The 18,980-nt window shown below is 35.6% G+C and overlaps 1 protein-coding gene across 8 annotated transcripts in view; it reads right to left on the bottom strand.

Moving 5' to 3' along the window:
* Positions 1 to 301: 301 nt before the first annotated feature.
* GPHN (gephyrin) overlaps positions 302 to 18,980 on the bottom strand; it is a 524,116-nt gene continuing 505,437 nt past the window's right edge. For 6 of the 8 annotated variants that reach the window (XM_066272872.1, XM_066272871.1, XM_066272867.1 and 3 more), the window contains 3 exons: positions 17,306 to 17,409; positions 2,579 to 2,675; positions 302 to 1,305 (listed from right to left, as the gene is read on the bottom strand). In XM_066272872.1, coding sequence (XP_066128969.1) covers positions 1,172 to 1,305; positions 2,579 to 2,675; positions 17,306 to 17,409 — 335 coding nt within the window. In that variant the 3' untranslated portion in view covers positions 302 to 1,171. The remainder of the gene's footprint in view (positions 1,306 to 2,578; positions 2,676 to 17,305; positions 17,410 to 18,980) is intronic. The other 2 variants (XM_066272868.1, XM_066272866.1) reach the window with 1 other exon arrangement.

Raw genomic sequence — 18,980 nt, forward strand, 5'->3', positions numbered from 1 at the left:
CTAAACCAAGAATTTAGTTTTTTACCTCCTAAATTATCAATTATCTTTCCTTTAAATTTGCTAGTTATTCTCAGCTGTGACAGGAAAGAGCTGACCGACTGCAGGTTCTCCACTGTTTTCTGATCCATATTTTCACAATGCTACAGATCACATTACTGCAGTAAAACAATTACATTATGCCACATTTCAAATCTCCTTCATATCAGTTAACCTTGTTAGGTCATCTTAAATATGTCTTTTATCCAGGCAGAACCCCATCAGAATGTGTAACAATCTTATCTTTTTTAATAACAAGGCCAACACAATAAATTTTTATATAATGATCAAGGATTTTTTTTTTTATTCATTAAGTTTCAGTATCATTACAGAAAATGTTATGGTACAGAGTTGTTTAACATTATTTTTTCTTTGCTCTTGATTTCCACATGAATGCTGGTAACACTAATATCTGTACAAGATCAGTCTTTGATTTAATTTTTTGTTCTGTACAATTTTAAATGTATTGGTTAAAAAGGCTGTCAGCACTTAAGGAAGCATTTTCCCCCCAGTTTGTTTGTTCAAATAAAAGGTATCCAGTTACTGCCCAAGAGTACTGTGCCGTGAGGCGACTGGGGTGAGAGACGTCCCTGGAAGCTCTGCGAGGATGGTCTCCTGGAGGCAGGCGGGGCCTCCACCCAGTCCCTCTTCTGTGGCACTGTGCACATAAACACGGTACGTGATAAAGAACAAGCAGAAGCTCTCTGGAAAGCGGTTATGAAGCATACTAAGAAGGGAAATCCAAGTGTTGCCTACGCTAGTATAAATAAGCAGACAGCCTTGATTTAAGAGCATAAGTAGTTGTTTAAAGATGAGAAAAACACAAGTTCTGCAGGCACCTACTGCTGTCTACTAAAAGCTATCGCTATCAGATCTAGCATTGAACACACAAAGCAATTTGCAAGAAAGGAAAAATTTGCTTTGATATAATCAGAATAGAGTTGTCTGTTAAGATTTATTTTTAGGTGTTTTTTTTCTTTAAAAGGTATTTAAATTCTTTGAAATATAGTTCAAGATGTTGACTATACAGATCAACTTTTATCCAAATCAGAAAAACTAGCTGTGCCGTTGCATATTACAGGATACAGTCAATGATATGTGGACATGCATCAAAGCTTTCTCCCGCTGGTGACCATCATAGTCGTCCAATGACCATGACGTCCACCACCTCGCCCTTGTGGAGCTCCACGTACTGCTCTGTCTTTGGAGGTAGCATCAACAGTCCATTGGCGCTGCGCATGCTCATCAGACGGCTGCTCATCTGGTTACCTAGAAAGAAATACTCTCATTACAGTGGCATGAGCATCACAGTGGATACATCTGGAGCCCTTATAGTTCTTTTCAAAGTAAGAACCCATGAAGAGAAACAGGTCCTTGAGAGGAAGAGAAATGATAAGACTTTCCAGTACCTTTTTCAGGTAGCCTTGTTACTGTATCTTACCACCTTTCCAATAACCTCTACAAATAAACATTAGAAATTATTGCTTAAACAAATAAAACCAGAATTTTATAGCATCGTGCAAAATGCCACAGAATTTCTCTCTTCAGGCTAAAATGCTATGTGTGTCTGAAAAGAGAGGCTTTTAAAACCTATTAAAATAATAGCAATAATAATAGCAGCAACTACCTGTTCTTTAGTAGTATTTACTAAGTGCCAGGCAAAGTGTCAGGGACTTTATTTAACCCTCTTGTTTAATTCTCACATTACTCAAAAGAGTTGAGGTAACTTGCTTAGGGTCCTGTACTTAGCCACTGTTTTAGTTAATATCTGCACTTGACAGGACTTTTGCTTAAAGAACAATACAAATTTATTGGAGTCACATCAAAAATTACATAGAATGTGACTAGAGAAGTTGAGTTAAAAGTTTAAAGTCTACAGTACGTAAATATATGGAACTCTGAATTATCAATATGGCTTTACCAATATCCAGGGTATAGTAGTGTCCATAGAGACTCACATTTAACTGGGCTTTAATCTCACCTTTCAGGGTGGCTTGGCCATAACCCATGCTTTTCCTATAACCAAAGTTATGCTCAGAGCTTATTGATTGAACAAATAGATAAAGACCTTTTGTAATTCTAGATTTGTATTTCAAATGTTTATCTAGAAAAACTGGCTCCATGAAATAACTAAACTTTTATTATATATATTTTTTACTCTTGTCTTGTTATGCTGTACTGTTTAGAAAAATTTACCATATTTTTCGCTCCATAAGACACACTTCCCCCTCCCCCAAAAGTGGAGGGGAAAATGCCTGTGTGTCTTATGGAATGAAAAATACGGTATTTTGTTAAATATTTTAACACACCATTTGGTTCAGACTTTTTTTTTCTCTTATTTTCCTCCTTAAAACCCTAGGTGTGTCTTATGGTCAGGTGTGTCTTATGGAGTGAAAAATAAGGTAACTCATCTAATCTTTCAAAAAGGAAAATGTATAATAATTTCAAACTAGGTATACCCAAGGAAGGAGGTGATATATATTTAGAAGTGTGTTTTGGCAGGACACATGCATAGACACACCTGCAGGTGTGAGTGACTCACCTGTGCTCTGTGCCCAAGGCAGTGGTTCTTGGTGATGCCAAGTCAGTATACACCGATGGTATTCTGGGCGAGGATCCAGTTTCACATCACACGATAACTATAAAGAAGAAAAGAAAACAAATTTGGTTACTTGACCATCTCTTAAAACTACAAGGTGGTGGAGGCTGTGCAAAGAATACAGTGGACATGGAAAATATCTTGACATTCTGCTGTTTCCACCACTGCACCTTATGTTCTTAATGCAGGAAGTCCAGAGGTTGGGTTGCTCTGATGAAAAGAGAAAAGAAGTCCAAGAAGTTGATATTCATAGTGGGGAAAAGGGCAGATGAAAAAAATAGGGTCTATTTTTGAAGTAAAATATTATGGGTTGTGAGGACAGATACCTCTTACCTATGAATTCAAAAATTTTAACACTGAAAATAAGAGGCACACATAAATAAACAAACAAGATCACTATCCAATTATCTGTATGTCTTTCTATCTGTCCATCCATCCATTCATCTATCCAATATTTACTGAGGTGCTGTTCAGCTACCCAATCATATACCAATCTTCAACATAAATGGGATGGCTATTTTCTTTTCCTCTTGAATGTTTCCCTAATACTCCAGTACTAATATATAGGCTCATTGAGACAACCAAAAGTAATCTCTACTAAAAGTTATATTATTTTGGTTTAGCCATATCACTGGTACTAAAATAATTCCTCTGAATGAGTCTTTGTTGGGAAATGGTATCTTTTATATCCTTCTAACAAGGATGGAAGCCTTTCCATCATAGCATCTTCAGTTCACATACATGATATAGAATGACTAACCAACCTTTAACCTGAAGCCATTGTTTATTTATTAATCTGTTAATAAATTCATACTGAAATCTGATAAGTTAAAGTGATAATGTGTTAGTAGCAGATACCTAACAGGTATTCTTTGGACAAGTTTATACAGTATATAATTATGGACAATAGCCCAAAGATTAACTCAAACTTAGTGAAAAGATTTATCATAGTGTATAAGAACGAATGTTTTTTAACAATTATTTAAGTTACTCTACCTTAAGAAATGTGTTATTCAAATAACACAGATATTGATTAGATTAAATGATACAATTAAAATGGAAAATTTTGATTCAAGTAAGTCTGTCTCCAATCCATCCTGGTTACTATGTTTGTAAGAATTCTAATTATTCATTCTGATATTCCAGAGAGATTTTCCTCTGAAATCCAGAATAAAACTTAATTCTAGTGCATTTTTCTTGATTAAATCACACCCCACTCTTTCACTTAATTTATTTATGTTTATACTCTATTTCATATCTATTTGAGGCTAAATTGCCATTATTTCTGTTATTTTGTGCTTACCTGAGGGCAAAAATCTCTTTCACTCTTTCTCTGTGTGTATGTGTGTTCTCCAGTACTAAACTATAAGAGCTACTCAACATGGCTGTGTGATTTTCTAAGTGTTTAAGCAAGGTTTTTGCCTCCTAACAATGCACTTATTGGTTCATGGTAGTATAGTGGAACAAATGTTGGAATGAGATGACAATTGACACCTTCACTGCTAACTGGTAGCTGTACTAGCAAGTTATTTTCCTTCTCTACACTTGTTTGTTCATCTACAAAATGGGGTTGTTTGTTTTATAGGAGATATTTATATTAATTTAAGAAACAAAAATCAGTTGCATTAAATTGAAGTAAATTAAATTTTTTCATAGCTTTATAAACAGCTGTTCCTTTTGCAACAAAAGATAAAACTGATTAGATTTTTATGGTACTTCATCGAAATGCAGAATACTTTATTAAACAGTATGTTTAGTTGTACTGACATTATAATTCTGGTATATTAATTACATCACTTAAGCTTAAATTTAAGAAAGCACATATTTACTACGAGCTTCAACTTACAAGAATGATGTACCATGAATAAACACAGACACAATTTTTGGTGAAAAAGCATTGCAAATGGTTGGTGTTTAACTCCTGATACCTTTTTATTCATTCAAAATGGGTAGTGAGCTGGGGACTTGGACTGTTTCCTTTGCATATTTTCATGGCACACAGTAGTAATGCAAGGGGTAAAACTGTATTATTTGGTGTAGTATTATATGATATGCTGTATATGTAAATGTATAAGAAAAAGAATTAGGAAAAAAGAGAGGTCAACAGAATCAGAAGATAAGCCATAGATTGGGAGAAAATATTTCAAAAAGACTTATCTGATAAAGGCCTGTTATCCCAAATATACAAAGAATTTAAAAAACTCAACAAGAAAAAGAATAATCCAATTAAAAATGGGCAAGAGACCTAAACCAATTCCTCACCAAAGAAGGTAAGTAAGCATATCAAAAGATGTTTACCATCATATGTCATTAGTAAACTGCAAATTAAAACAACAATGAGATATCATTACACACCTACTAGAATGACCAAAATCTGAAACCCTAGCCACACCAAACACTCTGAGGAATGTGGAGGAACTGGAACTCTTACTCACTGCAAGCAGGAGTACAAAATAGCACAGCCACTTTGGAGGACAATTAGGCTCTTTCTTACAAATTAAACATATTTTTAACATACAATTCAGTAATTATGCTTTTTGGTATTTACCCAATGAACTGAACATTTATGTCTATATAAAACCTATACAAAAAGATTTATAACGGCTTTATTCATAATTGCCAAAAGTTGGAAGCAACCAAGACGTTGTTTAGGGAGATAAATGGATAAATGGTGATACATTTAGACAATAAAATACAATTCAACATAAAAAGAAATGAGCTATCAAGTGGTTAAAAGACAGGAAGGAATCTTAAATGTATATTACTGAGTGAAAGATGCCATTCTGAAAAGGCTATCTACTATATGATTCTAACTGTATCATCTGGAAAAGGCAAAACTAGGGAGACAGTAAAAAGATCAAGGGTTAGCAGGCAGGGAGTGATAAATAGGCAGAACACAGAAGGTTTTTAGGACAGTGAAACTATGCTGTATAATACCCCAATGACAGATATATGTAATTATATACTTGTCAAGACCGATAGAATATACAACACCAACAGTGAACCCTAATGTAAACTATGGACTTCGGGTGATGATGATGTGTCAATGTAGGTTTATTGATTGTAATAACTGTACCACTCTGGTGCAGGATAGAAACAGTAGGGGAGGTTGGATGCATGTGAGGACAGGAGGTATATGGGAACGCTGTATGTTCTGTAAATTTGCGATAATCCTAAATGTGCTCTAAAAAATAAAAAGTACTAATTAAAGAAGCAGAGTACATGTTACTTTCCTCCCCCCCCATGCTTATCTTATAAAGAAGTGCCCTCAAAGAATTCTCAAATAGAGTAAAAAATTAATTGTAAATATAGTGTAATGATATTATCACAGCTGTTTATGTGGTATAAAAGAATATGAAGAAGTAATCAACTTTTCTTAGGGACATTAAGAAAAACTTCACAGGGATGTGATGTTTGAGTCTCATGACTAAGGGATTTTCTAAACTGAAAAAGGAGATAGTGGCGGTTAGCGGAGAACCTTCTAGGAAGGGGAATAAACACAGGCATAGACAGGGGTTCTCATGTCCACTGCGGAAGCCGCAGTTAGCTTGGTATGGCCAGACTGCAGGATAGGAAGCAGATGAAGCTGGAGAGGAAAACGGGCCTAGAAATGGAGGGCCTCCTCTGCTCACTTCCACAGTTTGTATTTAACCCTGGGGTCATAGGAAGCATTGAAGGATTTCACTGGTGATACTGGTATGATTAGAGTTAGACAGAAAAGGGATTTTAGAGGAGGCATGATTAGAAGAAGGCAAACCATTAAATATGCCAAGAGTTATAATCTAGTAAAGGTTGGAGCCATCATTCAGATCTAGGCTTATTTGGCTACAAGACTCAGAGGATGTGGAGTAGAGGGGCCTTTAGGACAATGGTGAAGATTTGGAAGACCAGTAAGGAATGGAATAAATTGACCTATGGGATATATAAGGATCATCAAAAGGAATTTTGGCCTCGCTGATTTGTAAATTGAAAGTGATAACTTAAACAGCTGTCAACTCTTCTCTGGTTGTGCTTAGAGGCCTGGGAATAAAAGTGAATGGCAAAGAGGGATTGATCAAAGTTTGTGGATTCTTACAGTAGGTTGTAGTGGAAGGATGATGAGGATAAAATAAGTTGAAGGTGTTGGAGAAAAGCTGAACTGATACACCAAGAATTTAGATTGAATGAAGAAAGTGGTAAAGCCAGAAGGGGCTTGTAGACTGAGGGAAAAGGAGTGTTTATACTGTTTTACATCTACTGATTGGTAACTTGCCACTGTTCCTAATTTGTACACCAGAGTTGGTGAGTTTTGAAATGGGGCAGTTCTGGTTATTACAAAGGATGTGTGTGTGTGATTTGCTGAAGTAGAAATAAAGGTTTTTAGAATAAAAAAAAAATAAAACAACTGATGGAAGGAGGTGAGGTAGAGAAGAGAAGTTTGAGGCGATAAAAAGGAGAAGGTGAAAACTCCAAAAGTTTTAGGGAATAGGTTGGGACTAAGAGCTGCACAGATTGGAGAAGAGAGTTATGAGAAAACAGATGACCAAAGAGGATTCCATTTGGGTGAAGGCCCAACATTTGGGTGAAGGGAGTAAGGTCCTGCTGGGTGCTGAGGTCTTAGCCTCTACTCGGATCTGGTCAAAGTTTCCAGAGTGGTTAAAGGAGCGTTATGCTAAGTTTTTTGACCAGTGCTATAGAAGTTATAAGGCACAATTTATTAGTCTACCAGACAGGACCTTGAGAGTACCACCCTATAAATCACCTGTCTAAAATGTATCACATAACTTTAAAATCCTTGCACATGCAGGTATGGAACAGTTTCAAATTCATTTTCCCCCCCAAATTTCTATTTATCATTTGCATTTCCTAATAATAAGCTAAAGCTGATTTATATTTCTTATAAGTCATGGACAGGTCTAGCATTTTCAATTCTGCTTTTTGATCCATTGGCCATAATTTTCTCATATGACAGGTATCCAATGTCTTTTGATGATCAATGACTGATTTTTGTCACAATGAACACATTTCTCTCAACAGTTGCAATCACTTTAGCAATTTTCAAGCAATATAAACATTTTGTTGAAATGCTTTCTGTTTTGTTGTTTATGACATCAGTCAGAAAGCATTAATCAAGTTCTTATAGCATGCAGGACACTAATTTCAAAAGAAGAGGAAAGGTGAACAAATTGAATAGCGTAGTGAAGTACCAACATGCTTGTGCTATCCTAGGACATGCTGATCTGGTCCCATGGGAATGAAAGTATTTTTCCCTTTTCCTTCTCTTAATCAATGCCTGAGATGAGGTGAGCTGTTAATACTCACAGGAGTTACGTCATGTATGTTTGCAGTGAAAAATGTTGAGAACAAGGGGCAGTATAGAGTGCTTTGATGGGATAACAAGGAAACACACGATAGGGTGTTTTTGTGGAATCATTAGGTCAATAATTCTATCCAATGAATGGAAGGATTATATTTCTGATTGTCTATTCAAAATCAGAAGTATTTCAACTTCAACTATACCTGACAAAGGAAACAGCAAATATTTATCATAAACTAATGCTCTTCAGAATGTGTTGATATAAAAGGATGACATTTTTTGTGCTACCCTTTTAATATAATCTAGCATTGTCATACCCATAGGACCGCTAAATCACAGTCCAGCAGGATGAGTTACTGACACCAGCATTTAACATCCACTCCACTTCCCCAAGTGCTGTGGAAATAAGAGAGGCTGCGATGGTGGCAAACATTTCAGAGAACGGTAATAAAAGATGTTTGTAAGCTGCATCCTGGATGGCCAGAAAATAGAAACAATAGCTTTAACCATGTTTCGAGTAAATGAACAGGATTTTGTTCTAAAGTGTCAGTCAAGTCAGTCAAGGTGAGGGAAAAAAGTTATGTTTACTCCTACGAATATAAATAGGAAGTGAGCTTTGGTTCAGGCAGGGTGCAAGGTATAGCTGGAGAATAAGGGGGGTGATTTGAGAGTAAAAAGCAAGAAGTAAGCAGCTGGCCCTGGCCTGGTGGCTCAGTGAATAAGGTGTTGACCTTGCGCTCCAGAGGTGATGGGTTCAACCTCTGGTCAGGGCACATATGAGAAGCAACCAGTGAGCACACAACTAAATGGAACGAAGTAGAATAAGTTGATGCTTCTTTCTCTCTCTCTTTCCTTTTCCTGCCTCCTTCTCCCTCTTCGTTCCTCTTCCTCTCTCAAATTAATGGGAGGAAAAAAGAAGTAAGCAGCCAAGAATACTGAGTCGCGCTGGCACTGCTCTATGGGAGAAAGGAACGGGATTCTTAGACCAGTTCTCAATTCTACAGGCTGACAGGAAGGAGCAGCACCATTAGCAATGCACTAAGCTTCAGTTTGATCACAGAGCACTTGCTGATCATTGTCAGACCAAATGGCTGCCCAAATGTCAGTTTTAAAGAAGAGATGGATGGTGGATGTTAAAATGAGAAATAAATAAAAAGATTCATAATAGCTGGGCAAAGTAAAAGAGAAATCCTCTGTCATAATAACATGGATTTTTCTTATTTCCTAAATTCACTAAATATGAAAATTATAGGCAATTTCAGAATAACTGGTTTAAATGTCTAAATCTAATGTCATGGCTCTGACCTTTTGATTTGATCAGAATCATTGATGTCTTTTTTCTCCTTTTGCCACTTAATTTAAAATAAGACTACCACTGGGGTTATTGAGAAAAATAACTTTAAAAACTTTTACTTCAGAAATATCTGGCCAAACTTGTACTGAAATTTTGAGAACTTTTCCTTTACATACTAGTCTACAAAGTCTCTATATTTAGAAGCTCAATGTTAAAATATCTAAAACTTAACTTTTCTTAATGTTTTTATCCTATATATTCTCAGAATAATATTATATTAATACTTCCTCTTACTCTTTTATATTTTATATTCTTCCTAAGAACTAATCATAGCATTTTGTCATATCTGAATTTTTTAAAGAGCTCTTGAAAAGTAATGGTTTGAGTACTGGGGAAACTGTATATTTACATTCAAAAGAATAAAATTGGACTCGTTTTACATCATGCACAAAAATCAACTCAAAATGGATTAAAGACTTAAATGTAAGGTCTAAACTGTAAAATTCCTAGAAGAAAATGTAGGAGAAAATCTCCTTGACGTTCATCTTAGCAATGATTTCTTGGATTTGACACCAAAAGCACAGGCAAAACACCAAAAAGTGGTACTACATAAAATTGAAAAACTTCTGTATATCAAAGGAAACAGTCAATAAAGTGAAAAGGCAACCTATGAAATGAGAGCAAATATTTGCAAACCATTTATCTGATAAGGGGTTAATATCCAAAAAAATAAGAATCTCTGAAAACTCGATAGCAAAAATCAAATAACTTGATTAAAAAATGGGCAAAAGACTTCAGCAGATATTTCTCCAAAGGAGACATATAAATGGTCAGCAGGCATAAGAAAGTGTTTTCAGAAAAAAAGCGAGTGATGTCACGGAAATGGCGCCGTGAGAAGCGCGTCCGACAGCTCTCCCCTAAATCACAACAAATCTATCAACTAGAAACAGAAAAATTTATCCTCGGAGCATTCCGGAGTTCCACACAAACTGAAAGCAAAAGGACTGTTATCACTTGAATCTGAGAGACGAGGGTGTGGAGGAAGCTACCGCAGCAGCGACGCTCATTCAAGCCGCGAGGGAGTGCGCCTGCGTGCTATCAATAAGACCACCCTCAGATGCCGATAAGAAAGAGGAAATCGAATATTATGGATACAAAAGAAAGAGAGGTAACACAAATAGATGTGGAAAAATCTATGGAGAAAAGACTTAACATATTGGAAGCCTTGGAGCTAAATGACAGAGAATTTAAAATAGAAATCTTAAAAATACTCAGAGATATACAAGAAAACACAGAAAGGCAATATAGGGAGATCAGAAAACAACTCAATGAACACAAAGAATATATTACCAAGGAAATTGAAACTATAAAAACAAATCAAACAGAAATGAAAAACTCAATTCACGAGCTGAAAAACGAGGTAACAAGCTTAGCTAACAGAACAGCCCAGATTGAAGATAGGATTAGTGAAATAGAAGACAAACAACTTGAGGCACAACAGAGAGAAGAAGAAAGAGACTCAAAAATAATAAAAAATGAGAAAGCCCTACAGGAATTGTCTGACTCCATCAGAAAGAATAACATAAGAATAATAGGTATATCAGAGGGAGAAGAGAAAGAAAATGGAATGGAGAATATACTCAAACAAATAATAGACGAGAACTTCCCAAGCCTGTGGAAGGAACTAAAGCCTCAAATTCAAGAAGCAAACAGAACACCAAGTTTTCTTAACCCCAACAAACCCACTCCAAGGCACATCATAATAAAGATGACACAAACCAATGACAAAGAAAAAATTCTCAAGGCAGCCAGGGAAAAGAAGAGTACAACATATAAAGGAAGGCCTATTAGATTATCATCAGATTTCTCAGCAGAAACTCTACAAGCTAGAAGAGAGTGGACCCCAATATTTAAAGCCCTGAAAGAGAGGAACTTTCAGCCAAGAATACTATACCCATCAAAGCTATCCTTCAAGTATGAAGGAGATATAAAAACATTCACAAATACAGAAAAGATGAGAGAATTTATCAACAGAAAGCCCCCACTCCAGGAAATACTAAGGGGGGTTTTCCAACCAGATTCAAAGAACAAAAGAAAACAACACCACAAGTAACAGCTCCACCAAGAACACAATAAAACCAAACTTAAACTGTGACAACAAAGGAAAAAAAGGGGGGAGAGGATGGAGATTAACAGTAGCAAAGGATGATGAAGTGCAGAAATACTTATAAGATAGGGTACTACAATGAATATGGTAGGTACCCTTTTCATTACTTAATGGTAACCACCCTTAAAAAAACCACCACAAAAACACTTGACTTAAAAAAGGTAGCAACAGAGGAAAGAAGTATGGAACACAAACAAACAAAAACAAATGATAGAAAAACAAAAGAGAAGAATCAAACTAGATACAAAACTAACAGAAAGCAATTTATAAAATGGCAGTAGGGAACCCACAAGTGTCAATAATTACACTAAATGTAAATGGATTAAACTTACCAATAAAAAGACACAGAGTAGCAGAATGGATTAAAAAAGAAAATCCAACTATATGCTGCCTACAAGAAACACATCTAAGCAACAAGGATAAAAACAAATTCAAAGTGAAAGGCTGGAAAACAATACTCCAAGCAAACAACACCCAAAAAAAAGCAGGCGTAGCAATACTCATATCTAATAATGCTGACTACAAGACAGAAAAAGTACTCAGAGACAAAAATGGTCATTTCATAATGATTAAGGGGAAGTTGAATCAAGAAGACATAACAATCCTTAATATATATGCACCAAACCAAGGAGCACCAAAATATATAAGACAGCTACTTATTGACCTTAAAACAAAAACTAACAAAAATACAATCATACTTGGAGACCTCAATACACCGCTGACGGCTCTAGATCGGTCATCCAAACAGAGAATCAATAAAGATATAGTGGCCTTAAACGAAATACTAGAACACCTGGATATGATAGACATCTACAGGACACTTCATCCCAAAGCGACAGAGTATACATTTTTCTCTAGTGTACATGGAACATTCTCAAGAATTGACCATATGTTGGGCCACAAAGACAATATCAGCAAATTTAGAAAAATTGAAATTGTACCAAGCATATTTTCTGATCATAAAGCCTTGAAACTAGAATTCAACTGCAAAAAAGAGGGGGAAAAACCCACAAAAATGTGGAAACTAAACAACATACTTCTAAAAAATGAATGGGTCAAAGAAGAAATAAGCGCAGAAATCAAAAGATATATACAGACAAATGAAAATGAAAATACGACATATCAGAATCTCTGGGATGCAGCAAAAGCAGTAATAAGAGGAAAGTTCATATCACTTCAGGCCTATATGAACAAACAAGAGAGAGCCGAAGTAAACCACTTAACTTCACACCTTAAGGAACTAGAAAAAGAAGAACAAAGACAACCCAAAACCAGCCGAAGAAAGGAGATAATAAAAATCAGAGCAGAAATAAATGAAATAGAGAACAGAAAAACTATAGAAAAAATCAATAAAACAAGGAGCTGGTTCTTTGAAAAGATCAACAAAATTGACAAACCCTTGGCAAGACTCACCAAGGAAAAAAGACACAGGACTCAAATAAATAAAAGCCAAAATGAAAGAGGAGAGATCACCACAGACATCATAGAAATACAAAGAATTATTGTAGAATACTATGAAAAATTATATGCCACCAAATACAACAATCTAGAAGAAATGGATAAATTCCTAGAACAATACAAGCTTCCTAGCCTGAGTCATGAAGAAGCAGAAAGCCTAAACAGACCAATCAGCAGGGAGGAAATAGAAAAAACTATTAAAAATCTCCCCAAAAATAAAAGTCCAGGCCCAGACGGTTATACTAGTGAATTCTATCAAACATTCAAAGAAGACTTGGTTCCTATTCTACTCAAAGTCTTCCAAAAAATTGAAGAAGAAGCAATACTTCCAAACACATTTTATGAGGCCAACATAACCCTCATACCAAAACCTGGCAAGGATGGCACAAAGAAAGAAAACTACAGACCAATATCTCTAATGAATACAGATGCTAAAATACTAAACAAAATACTGGCAAACCAAATACAACAACATATTAAAAAAATAATACATCATGATCAAGTGGGATTCATCCCAGAATCTCAAGGATGGTTCAACATACGCAAAACGGTTAACGTAATACACCATATCAACAAAACAAAGAACAAAAACCACATGATCTTATCAATAGATGCAGAAAAGGCTTTCGATAAAATACAACACAATTTTATGTTTAAGACTCTCAACAAAATGGGTATAGAAGGAAAATATCTCAACATGATAAAGGCCATATATGATAAACCATCAGCCAACATCCTATTAAACGGCATAAAACTGAGGACTTTCTACCTTAAATCAGGAACAAGACAGGGTTGTCCACTCTCTCCACTCTTATTCAACGTGGTGCTAGAAGTTCTGGCCAGAGCAATCAGACAAGACAAAGAAATAAAAGGCATCCATATCGGAAAAGAAGAAGTAAAGCTATCACTTTTTGCTGATGATATGATCCTATACATCGAAAACCCGAAGGACTCCACAAAAAGATTATTAGAAACAATAAACCAATACAGTAAGGTCGCAGGATACAAAATTAACATACAAAAGTCCATAGCCTTTCTATATGCCAACAATGAAATATTAGAAAACGAACTCAAAAAAATAATCCCCTTCACGATTGCAACAAAAAAAATAAAATACCTAGGAATAAACATAACAAAGAACGTAAAGGACCTATATAATGAAAATTACAAAGCATTGTTAAGGGAAATCGAAAAAGATACAATGAGATGGAAAAATATTCCTTGTTCTTGGATAGGAAGAATAAATATAATCAAAATGGCCATATTACCCAAAGCAATATACAAATTTAATGCAATTCCCATCAAAATCCCTATGAGATTTTTTAAAGAAATGGAACAAAAAATCATCAGATTTATATGGAACTATAAAAAACCCCGAATAGCCAAAACAATCCTAAGGAAAAAGAATGAAGCTGGGGCATTACAATACCTGACTTTAAACTATATTATAGCGCCACGATAATCAAAACAGCATGGTATTGGCAAAAAAATAGACACTCAGACCAATGGAACAGAATAGAAAGCCCAGAAATAAAACCACATATATATGGTCAAATAATCTTTGATAAAGGGGCCAACAACACACAATGGAGAAAAGAAAGCCTCTTCAACAAATGGTGTTGGGAAAACTGGAAAGCCACATGCAAAAGAATGAAACTCGACTACAGCCTGTCCCCGTGTACTAAAATTAATTCAAAATGGATCAAAGACCTAAATATAAGACCTGAAACAATAAAGTACATAGAAGAAGACATAGGTACTAAAATCATGGACCTGGGTTTTAAAGAACATTTTATGAACTTGACTCCAATGGCAAGAGAAGTGAAGGCAAAGATAAATGAATGGGACTACATCAGAATTAAAAGTTTTTGCTCAGCAAGAGAAACTGATATCAAAATAAACAGACAGCCAACTATATGGGAACTGATATTTTCAAACGACAGCTCAGATAAGGGCCTAATATCCAAAATTTACAAAGAACTCATAAAACTCAACAACAAACAAACAAACAATCCAATAAAAAAATGGGAAGAGGACATGAACAGACACTTCTCCCAGGAAGAGATACAAATGGCCAACAGATATATGAAAAGATGCTCAGCTTCATTAGTTATTAGAGAAATGCAAATCAAAACTACAATGAGATACCACCTCACTCCTGTTAGATTAGCTATTATCAACAAGACGGGTAATAGCAAATGTTGGAGAGGCTGTGGAGAAAAAGGAACCCTCATTCACTGTTGGTGGGACTGTAAAGTAGTACAACCATTATGGAGGAAAGTATGGTGGTTCCTCAAAAAACTGCAAATAGAACTACCTTATGACCCAGCAATCCCTCTACTGGGTATATACCCCCAAACCTCAGAAACATTGATACGTGAAGACACATGTAGCCCCATGTTCATTGCAGCACTGTTCACAGTGGCCAAGACATGGAAACAACCAAAAAGCCCTTCAATAGAAGACTGGATAAAGAAGATGTGGCACATATACACTATGGAATACTACTCAGCCATAAGAAATGATGACATCAGATCATTTACAGCAAAATGGTGGGATCTTGATAACATTATAAGGAGTGAAATAAGTAAATCAGAAAAAAACAAGAACTAAATGATTCCATACATTGGTGGAACATAAAAATGAGACTAAGAGACATGGACAAGAGTGTGGTGGTTACTAAGGGTGGGGGGGGAGGGAGGACATGGGAGGGAGGGAGGGAGAGAGTTAAGGGGAGGGGGAGGGGCACAGAGAACTAGATAGAGGGTGACGGAGGACAATCTGACTTTGGGCGAGGGGTTTGCAACATAATTTGATGACAAAATAACCTAGACATGTTTTCTTTGAATATATGTACCCTGATTTATTAATGTCATCCCATTACCATTAATAAAAATTTATTAAAAAAAAAAAAAAGTGTTTTCAACATTACTAATCATTAGAAAATGCAGATTAATACCATAATGAGATATCACCTTAGACCTATTAGGATAGTTATTATTAAAAAAAAGACAATAAGTAATGGTGAGAATGTGGAGAAACTGGAACTCTTATACACCTTTATTGGGAATGTAGAATAATACAACCACTATGAAAAACAGAATGGAGGCTCCTCAAAAAATTAAAAATAGAGATACCATATGATCTAGTAATTCCACTTCTGGGTATATGTCCAAGATAATTAAAATCAAAGAGATATCAGCATCCCCATGTTCAATGTGGCATTATTCTTAATAGCCAAGACATGGAAACAACCCAAATGTCCATCAACAGATGAATGGATAAGGAAAATGTGGTGTATACAGACAATGGAATATTATTCAGCTTAAAAAAGCCTACCATTTCTGGCAACACCGATAAACCTCGAGTACATTATTCTAAGTGAAATAAGTTAGTCACAGAAAGCCAAATATTGGATGAGTTTGCTGTGCTATCAAAAATAGTCAAACTCATTGAAGCAGAGAATAGAATGTTGGTTGCCAGGACCTAAGGGGAAGAGGAGATAGGAAATTGTTTATCAATGGATATAAAGTTTCTGCTACACAAGGTGAAAAAGTTCTAGAGATTTGTTGTACAACATATAGTTAATAATATTGTACACGTTAAAATATGTTAAGAGGATAGTTCTCATGTTAAATGTCCTTACCATGAAACAAACAAATCAAACCAAACCAGTAAGAACACAAGAAAAATTTTGGAGGTGATGGATATATTCAGTACCTTGATGGTGGTGATATTATGGGTGTATGCATATGCCCAAACACATCAAAATGTATATATCAAATACGTGAAATTTTTATATATAAATTATACCTCAAAAAAGCCTTAAAAAGTCATGGTCTGGTACTGTAGTGTATATTTCTAATAAAACTGTTCATTAGTTATACAGAAAGTGTGTTACATAATTAGTTGTGTAGTAGTAAATCAAATTGAAGAAAGTGGCAGTAGAGAAGGGAACTCTAATTTCCAAGTGACTTTTACCTGCACGTATAATTCCTCAGCCTTATATGTCCTTTTCCAAACAAAATGGTTACTCTTCCCTTCTTACTCACTAGAGTCTTTTTCTAGCTGTCTTTTTCTTAATTGTTTAAAATTAATCAGTGAGTTTACAGAAAACGTAGACAAGTATATTGCTGTCCTCTGTGAATTTACACAGGGGAAAGAGACTTCTTGCTCCTCCTTCCGTACAGGTTTAGTGTGGTTTAGTGCCAGCCACATCTGTCTCCACTCCCATGTGGGCTTCTTGCTGGAGAAAAATATTCACATTATAAATCATGGAATAATTGGGAGAAGATTAAAGGGACTTTTCCCTCTTTATTTTCTATCACAAAGGGGAGACTATAACTGCATTTCTCTTCAAAACTAATATAAAATTCTAGAGGTTTCTAGATCTAGATCATATCCTTAGGTGTTATGAGGCTTCAATTTCGGTTCCTGGTCATTAGAAAACATTACCCTGGCTTTGATGATGGTTGGCCGAGGATCCAAGATGCCCTGCATCTTTCTCAGTGCAGGCACAACAAAGAGATTGCAGGTGACCACGGCTGACACAGGATTCCCTGAAAGTCAACCAAGCAGTTATTTAAAGTACACACATAAAAATTTACCAAATAATTATGACTGTCTATACCTCCAGGTATCATAGAGAGTGAAGTGATTACTAGTCTTTCTCTTTTGAATCATCTTGAATCCAAAAGGATGTCATAACAGATCTATAGTCAACCAAATGCCACAGAGGGTACAAACTTGTGGGTCTACCAGTGAGACACAGACTTTTTATGTCCAGAAGCTGTTTAACACTATTTATTTCTACTTTTCTGAGAGCTATACATTAAAAGCCATGATTAATCTTGGTAAGTTTTAAAGCAGTTTCTACTTGCTATTTTTAAAGTGTTTTAAAATTTCCATAGTAATATGATACATGCTCAGTACTAAAAATTATTAGAAAGTATGATAAGCATAAAGAACTTTATCCATAATCTTCTCTACCCAGACATTTCTTGATATTTAAAAAATAAAACTCAATGATTTAAAATGTGAAGGATTTGAAGATAAATACTGCATCAACAGAATTGTGTTGTTTTCCCTCCCATTCATTTGATGAAGTCTTAACCTCCAATGTGATTTTAAGGCAGGGCTTTTAGAGGGGTAATTAAAATTATATAAGGTCATAAGGATGAGGCCCTAATTCCATAAAACTGGTGTCCTTATAAAAAGAGTGTATTAGGAGTGTATGTGCACAGAGGAAAGGCCATGTTGGGACATAGTGAAAAGGTAGCCATCTGTAGACCAGAAATAAAAACCTCACAGAAACTAACTTGGCTTGCATCTAGACAAGTGGTAGTCAACCTGGTCCCTACCGCCCACTAGTGGGCGTTCCAGCTTTCATGGTGGGCGGTAGTGGAGCAACCAAAGTATAAATAAAAAGGTAGATTTAACTTAGTAAGTTGTTTTATAAAATTTATTCTGCCAAACTTAGTGAAAATCCAACATAAAGTACTTGGTAAGTAATTATTATTATATGCTTTAACTTGCTGTAACTCTGCTTTATAAATTTTATAAAGTAAAGTTACTTCCCTACTTTATAAATCACCATTACTGTGGAACCAGTAGGCGGTTAGAAAATTTTACTACTAACAGAGATACAATAGTGGGCGGTAGGTATAAAAAGCTTGACTACCTCTGATCTAGCTCATAGATTTCCAGTCTCTAGAACTGTGAGAATATAAGTTTCTGTTATCTGTAATGCAGTCATCTAGTCTGTGATATTCTGTTCTGGCAGCCTGAATAGACTAATACAAACACCAAACACCAAGTTCTTTTAGAGTTAAAAAAAATATTGAGAAATTCAATTGTACCTCTCTAAGAAATCTGGGGGTACCATGCACTTTGAAGAAAGGAAAGGTAGGTTATGGAAAAAAATGACTGTGCTGATAATAACAGATTTAGTTTCCTGTCTGGTACATTAACTAACCAAGATGTTGTGACCTTGGTGAGTTCCAAATCTTTTTTTTTTTTTTTTTGTATTTTTCTGAAGTTGGAAACAGGGAGGCAGTCAGACAGACTCCCACATGCGCCCGACGGGGATCCACCCGGCATGTCCACCAGGGGGCAATGCTCTGCCCATCTG

This window comes from Saccopteryx bilineata, chromosome 4 (genome assembly GCF_036850765.1).
Source record: "Saccopteryx bilineata isolate mSacBil1 chromosome 4, mSacBil1_pri_phased_curated, whole genome shotgun sequence".
Classification (NCBI taxonomy): domain Eukaryota; kingdom Metazoa; phylum Chordata; class Mammalia; order Chiroptera; family Emballonuridae; genus Saccopteryx; species Saccopteryx bilineata.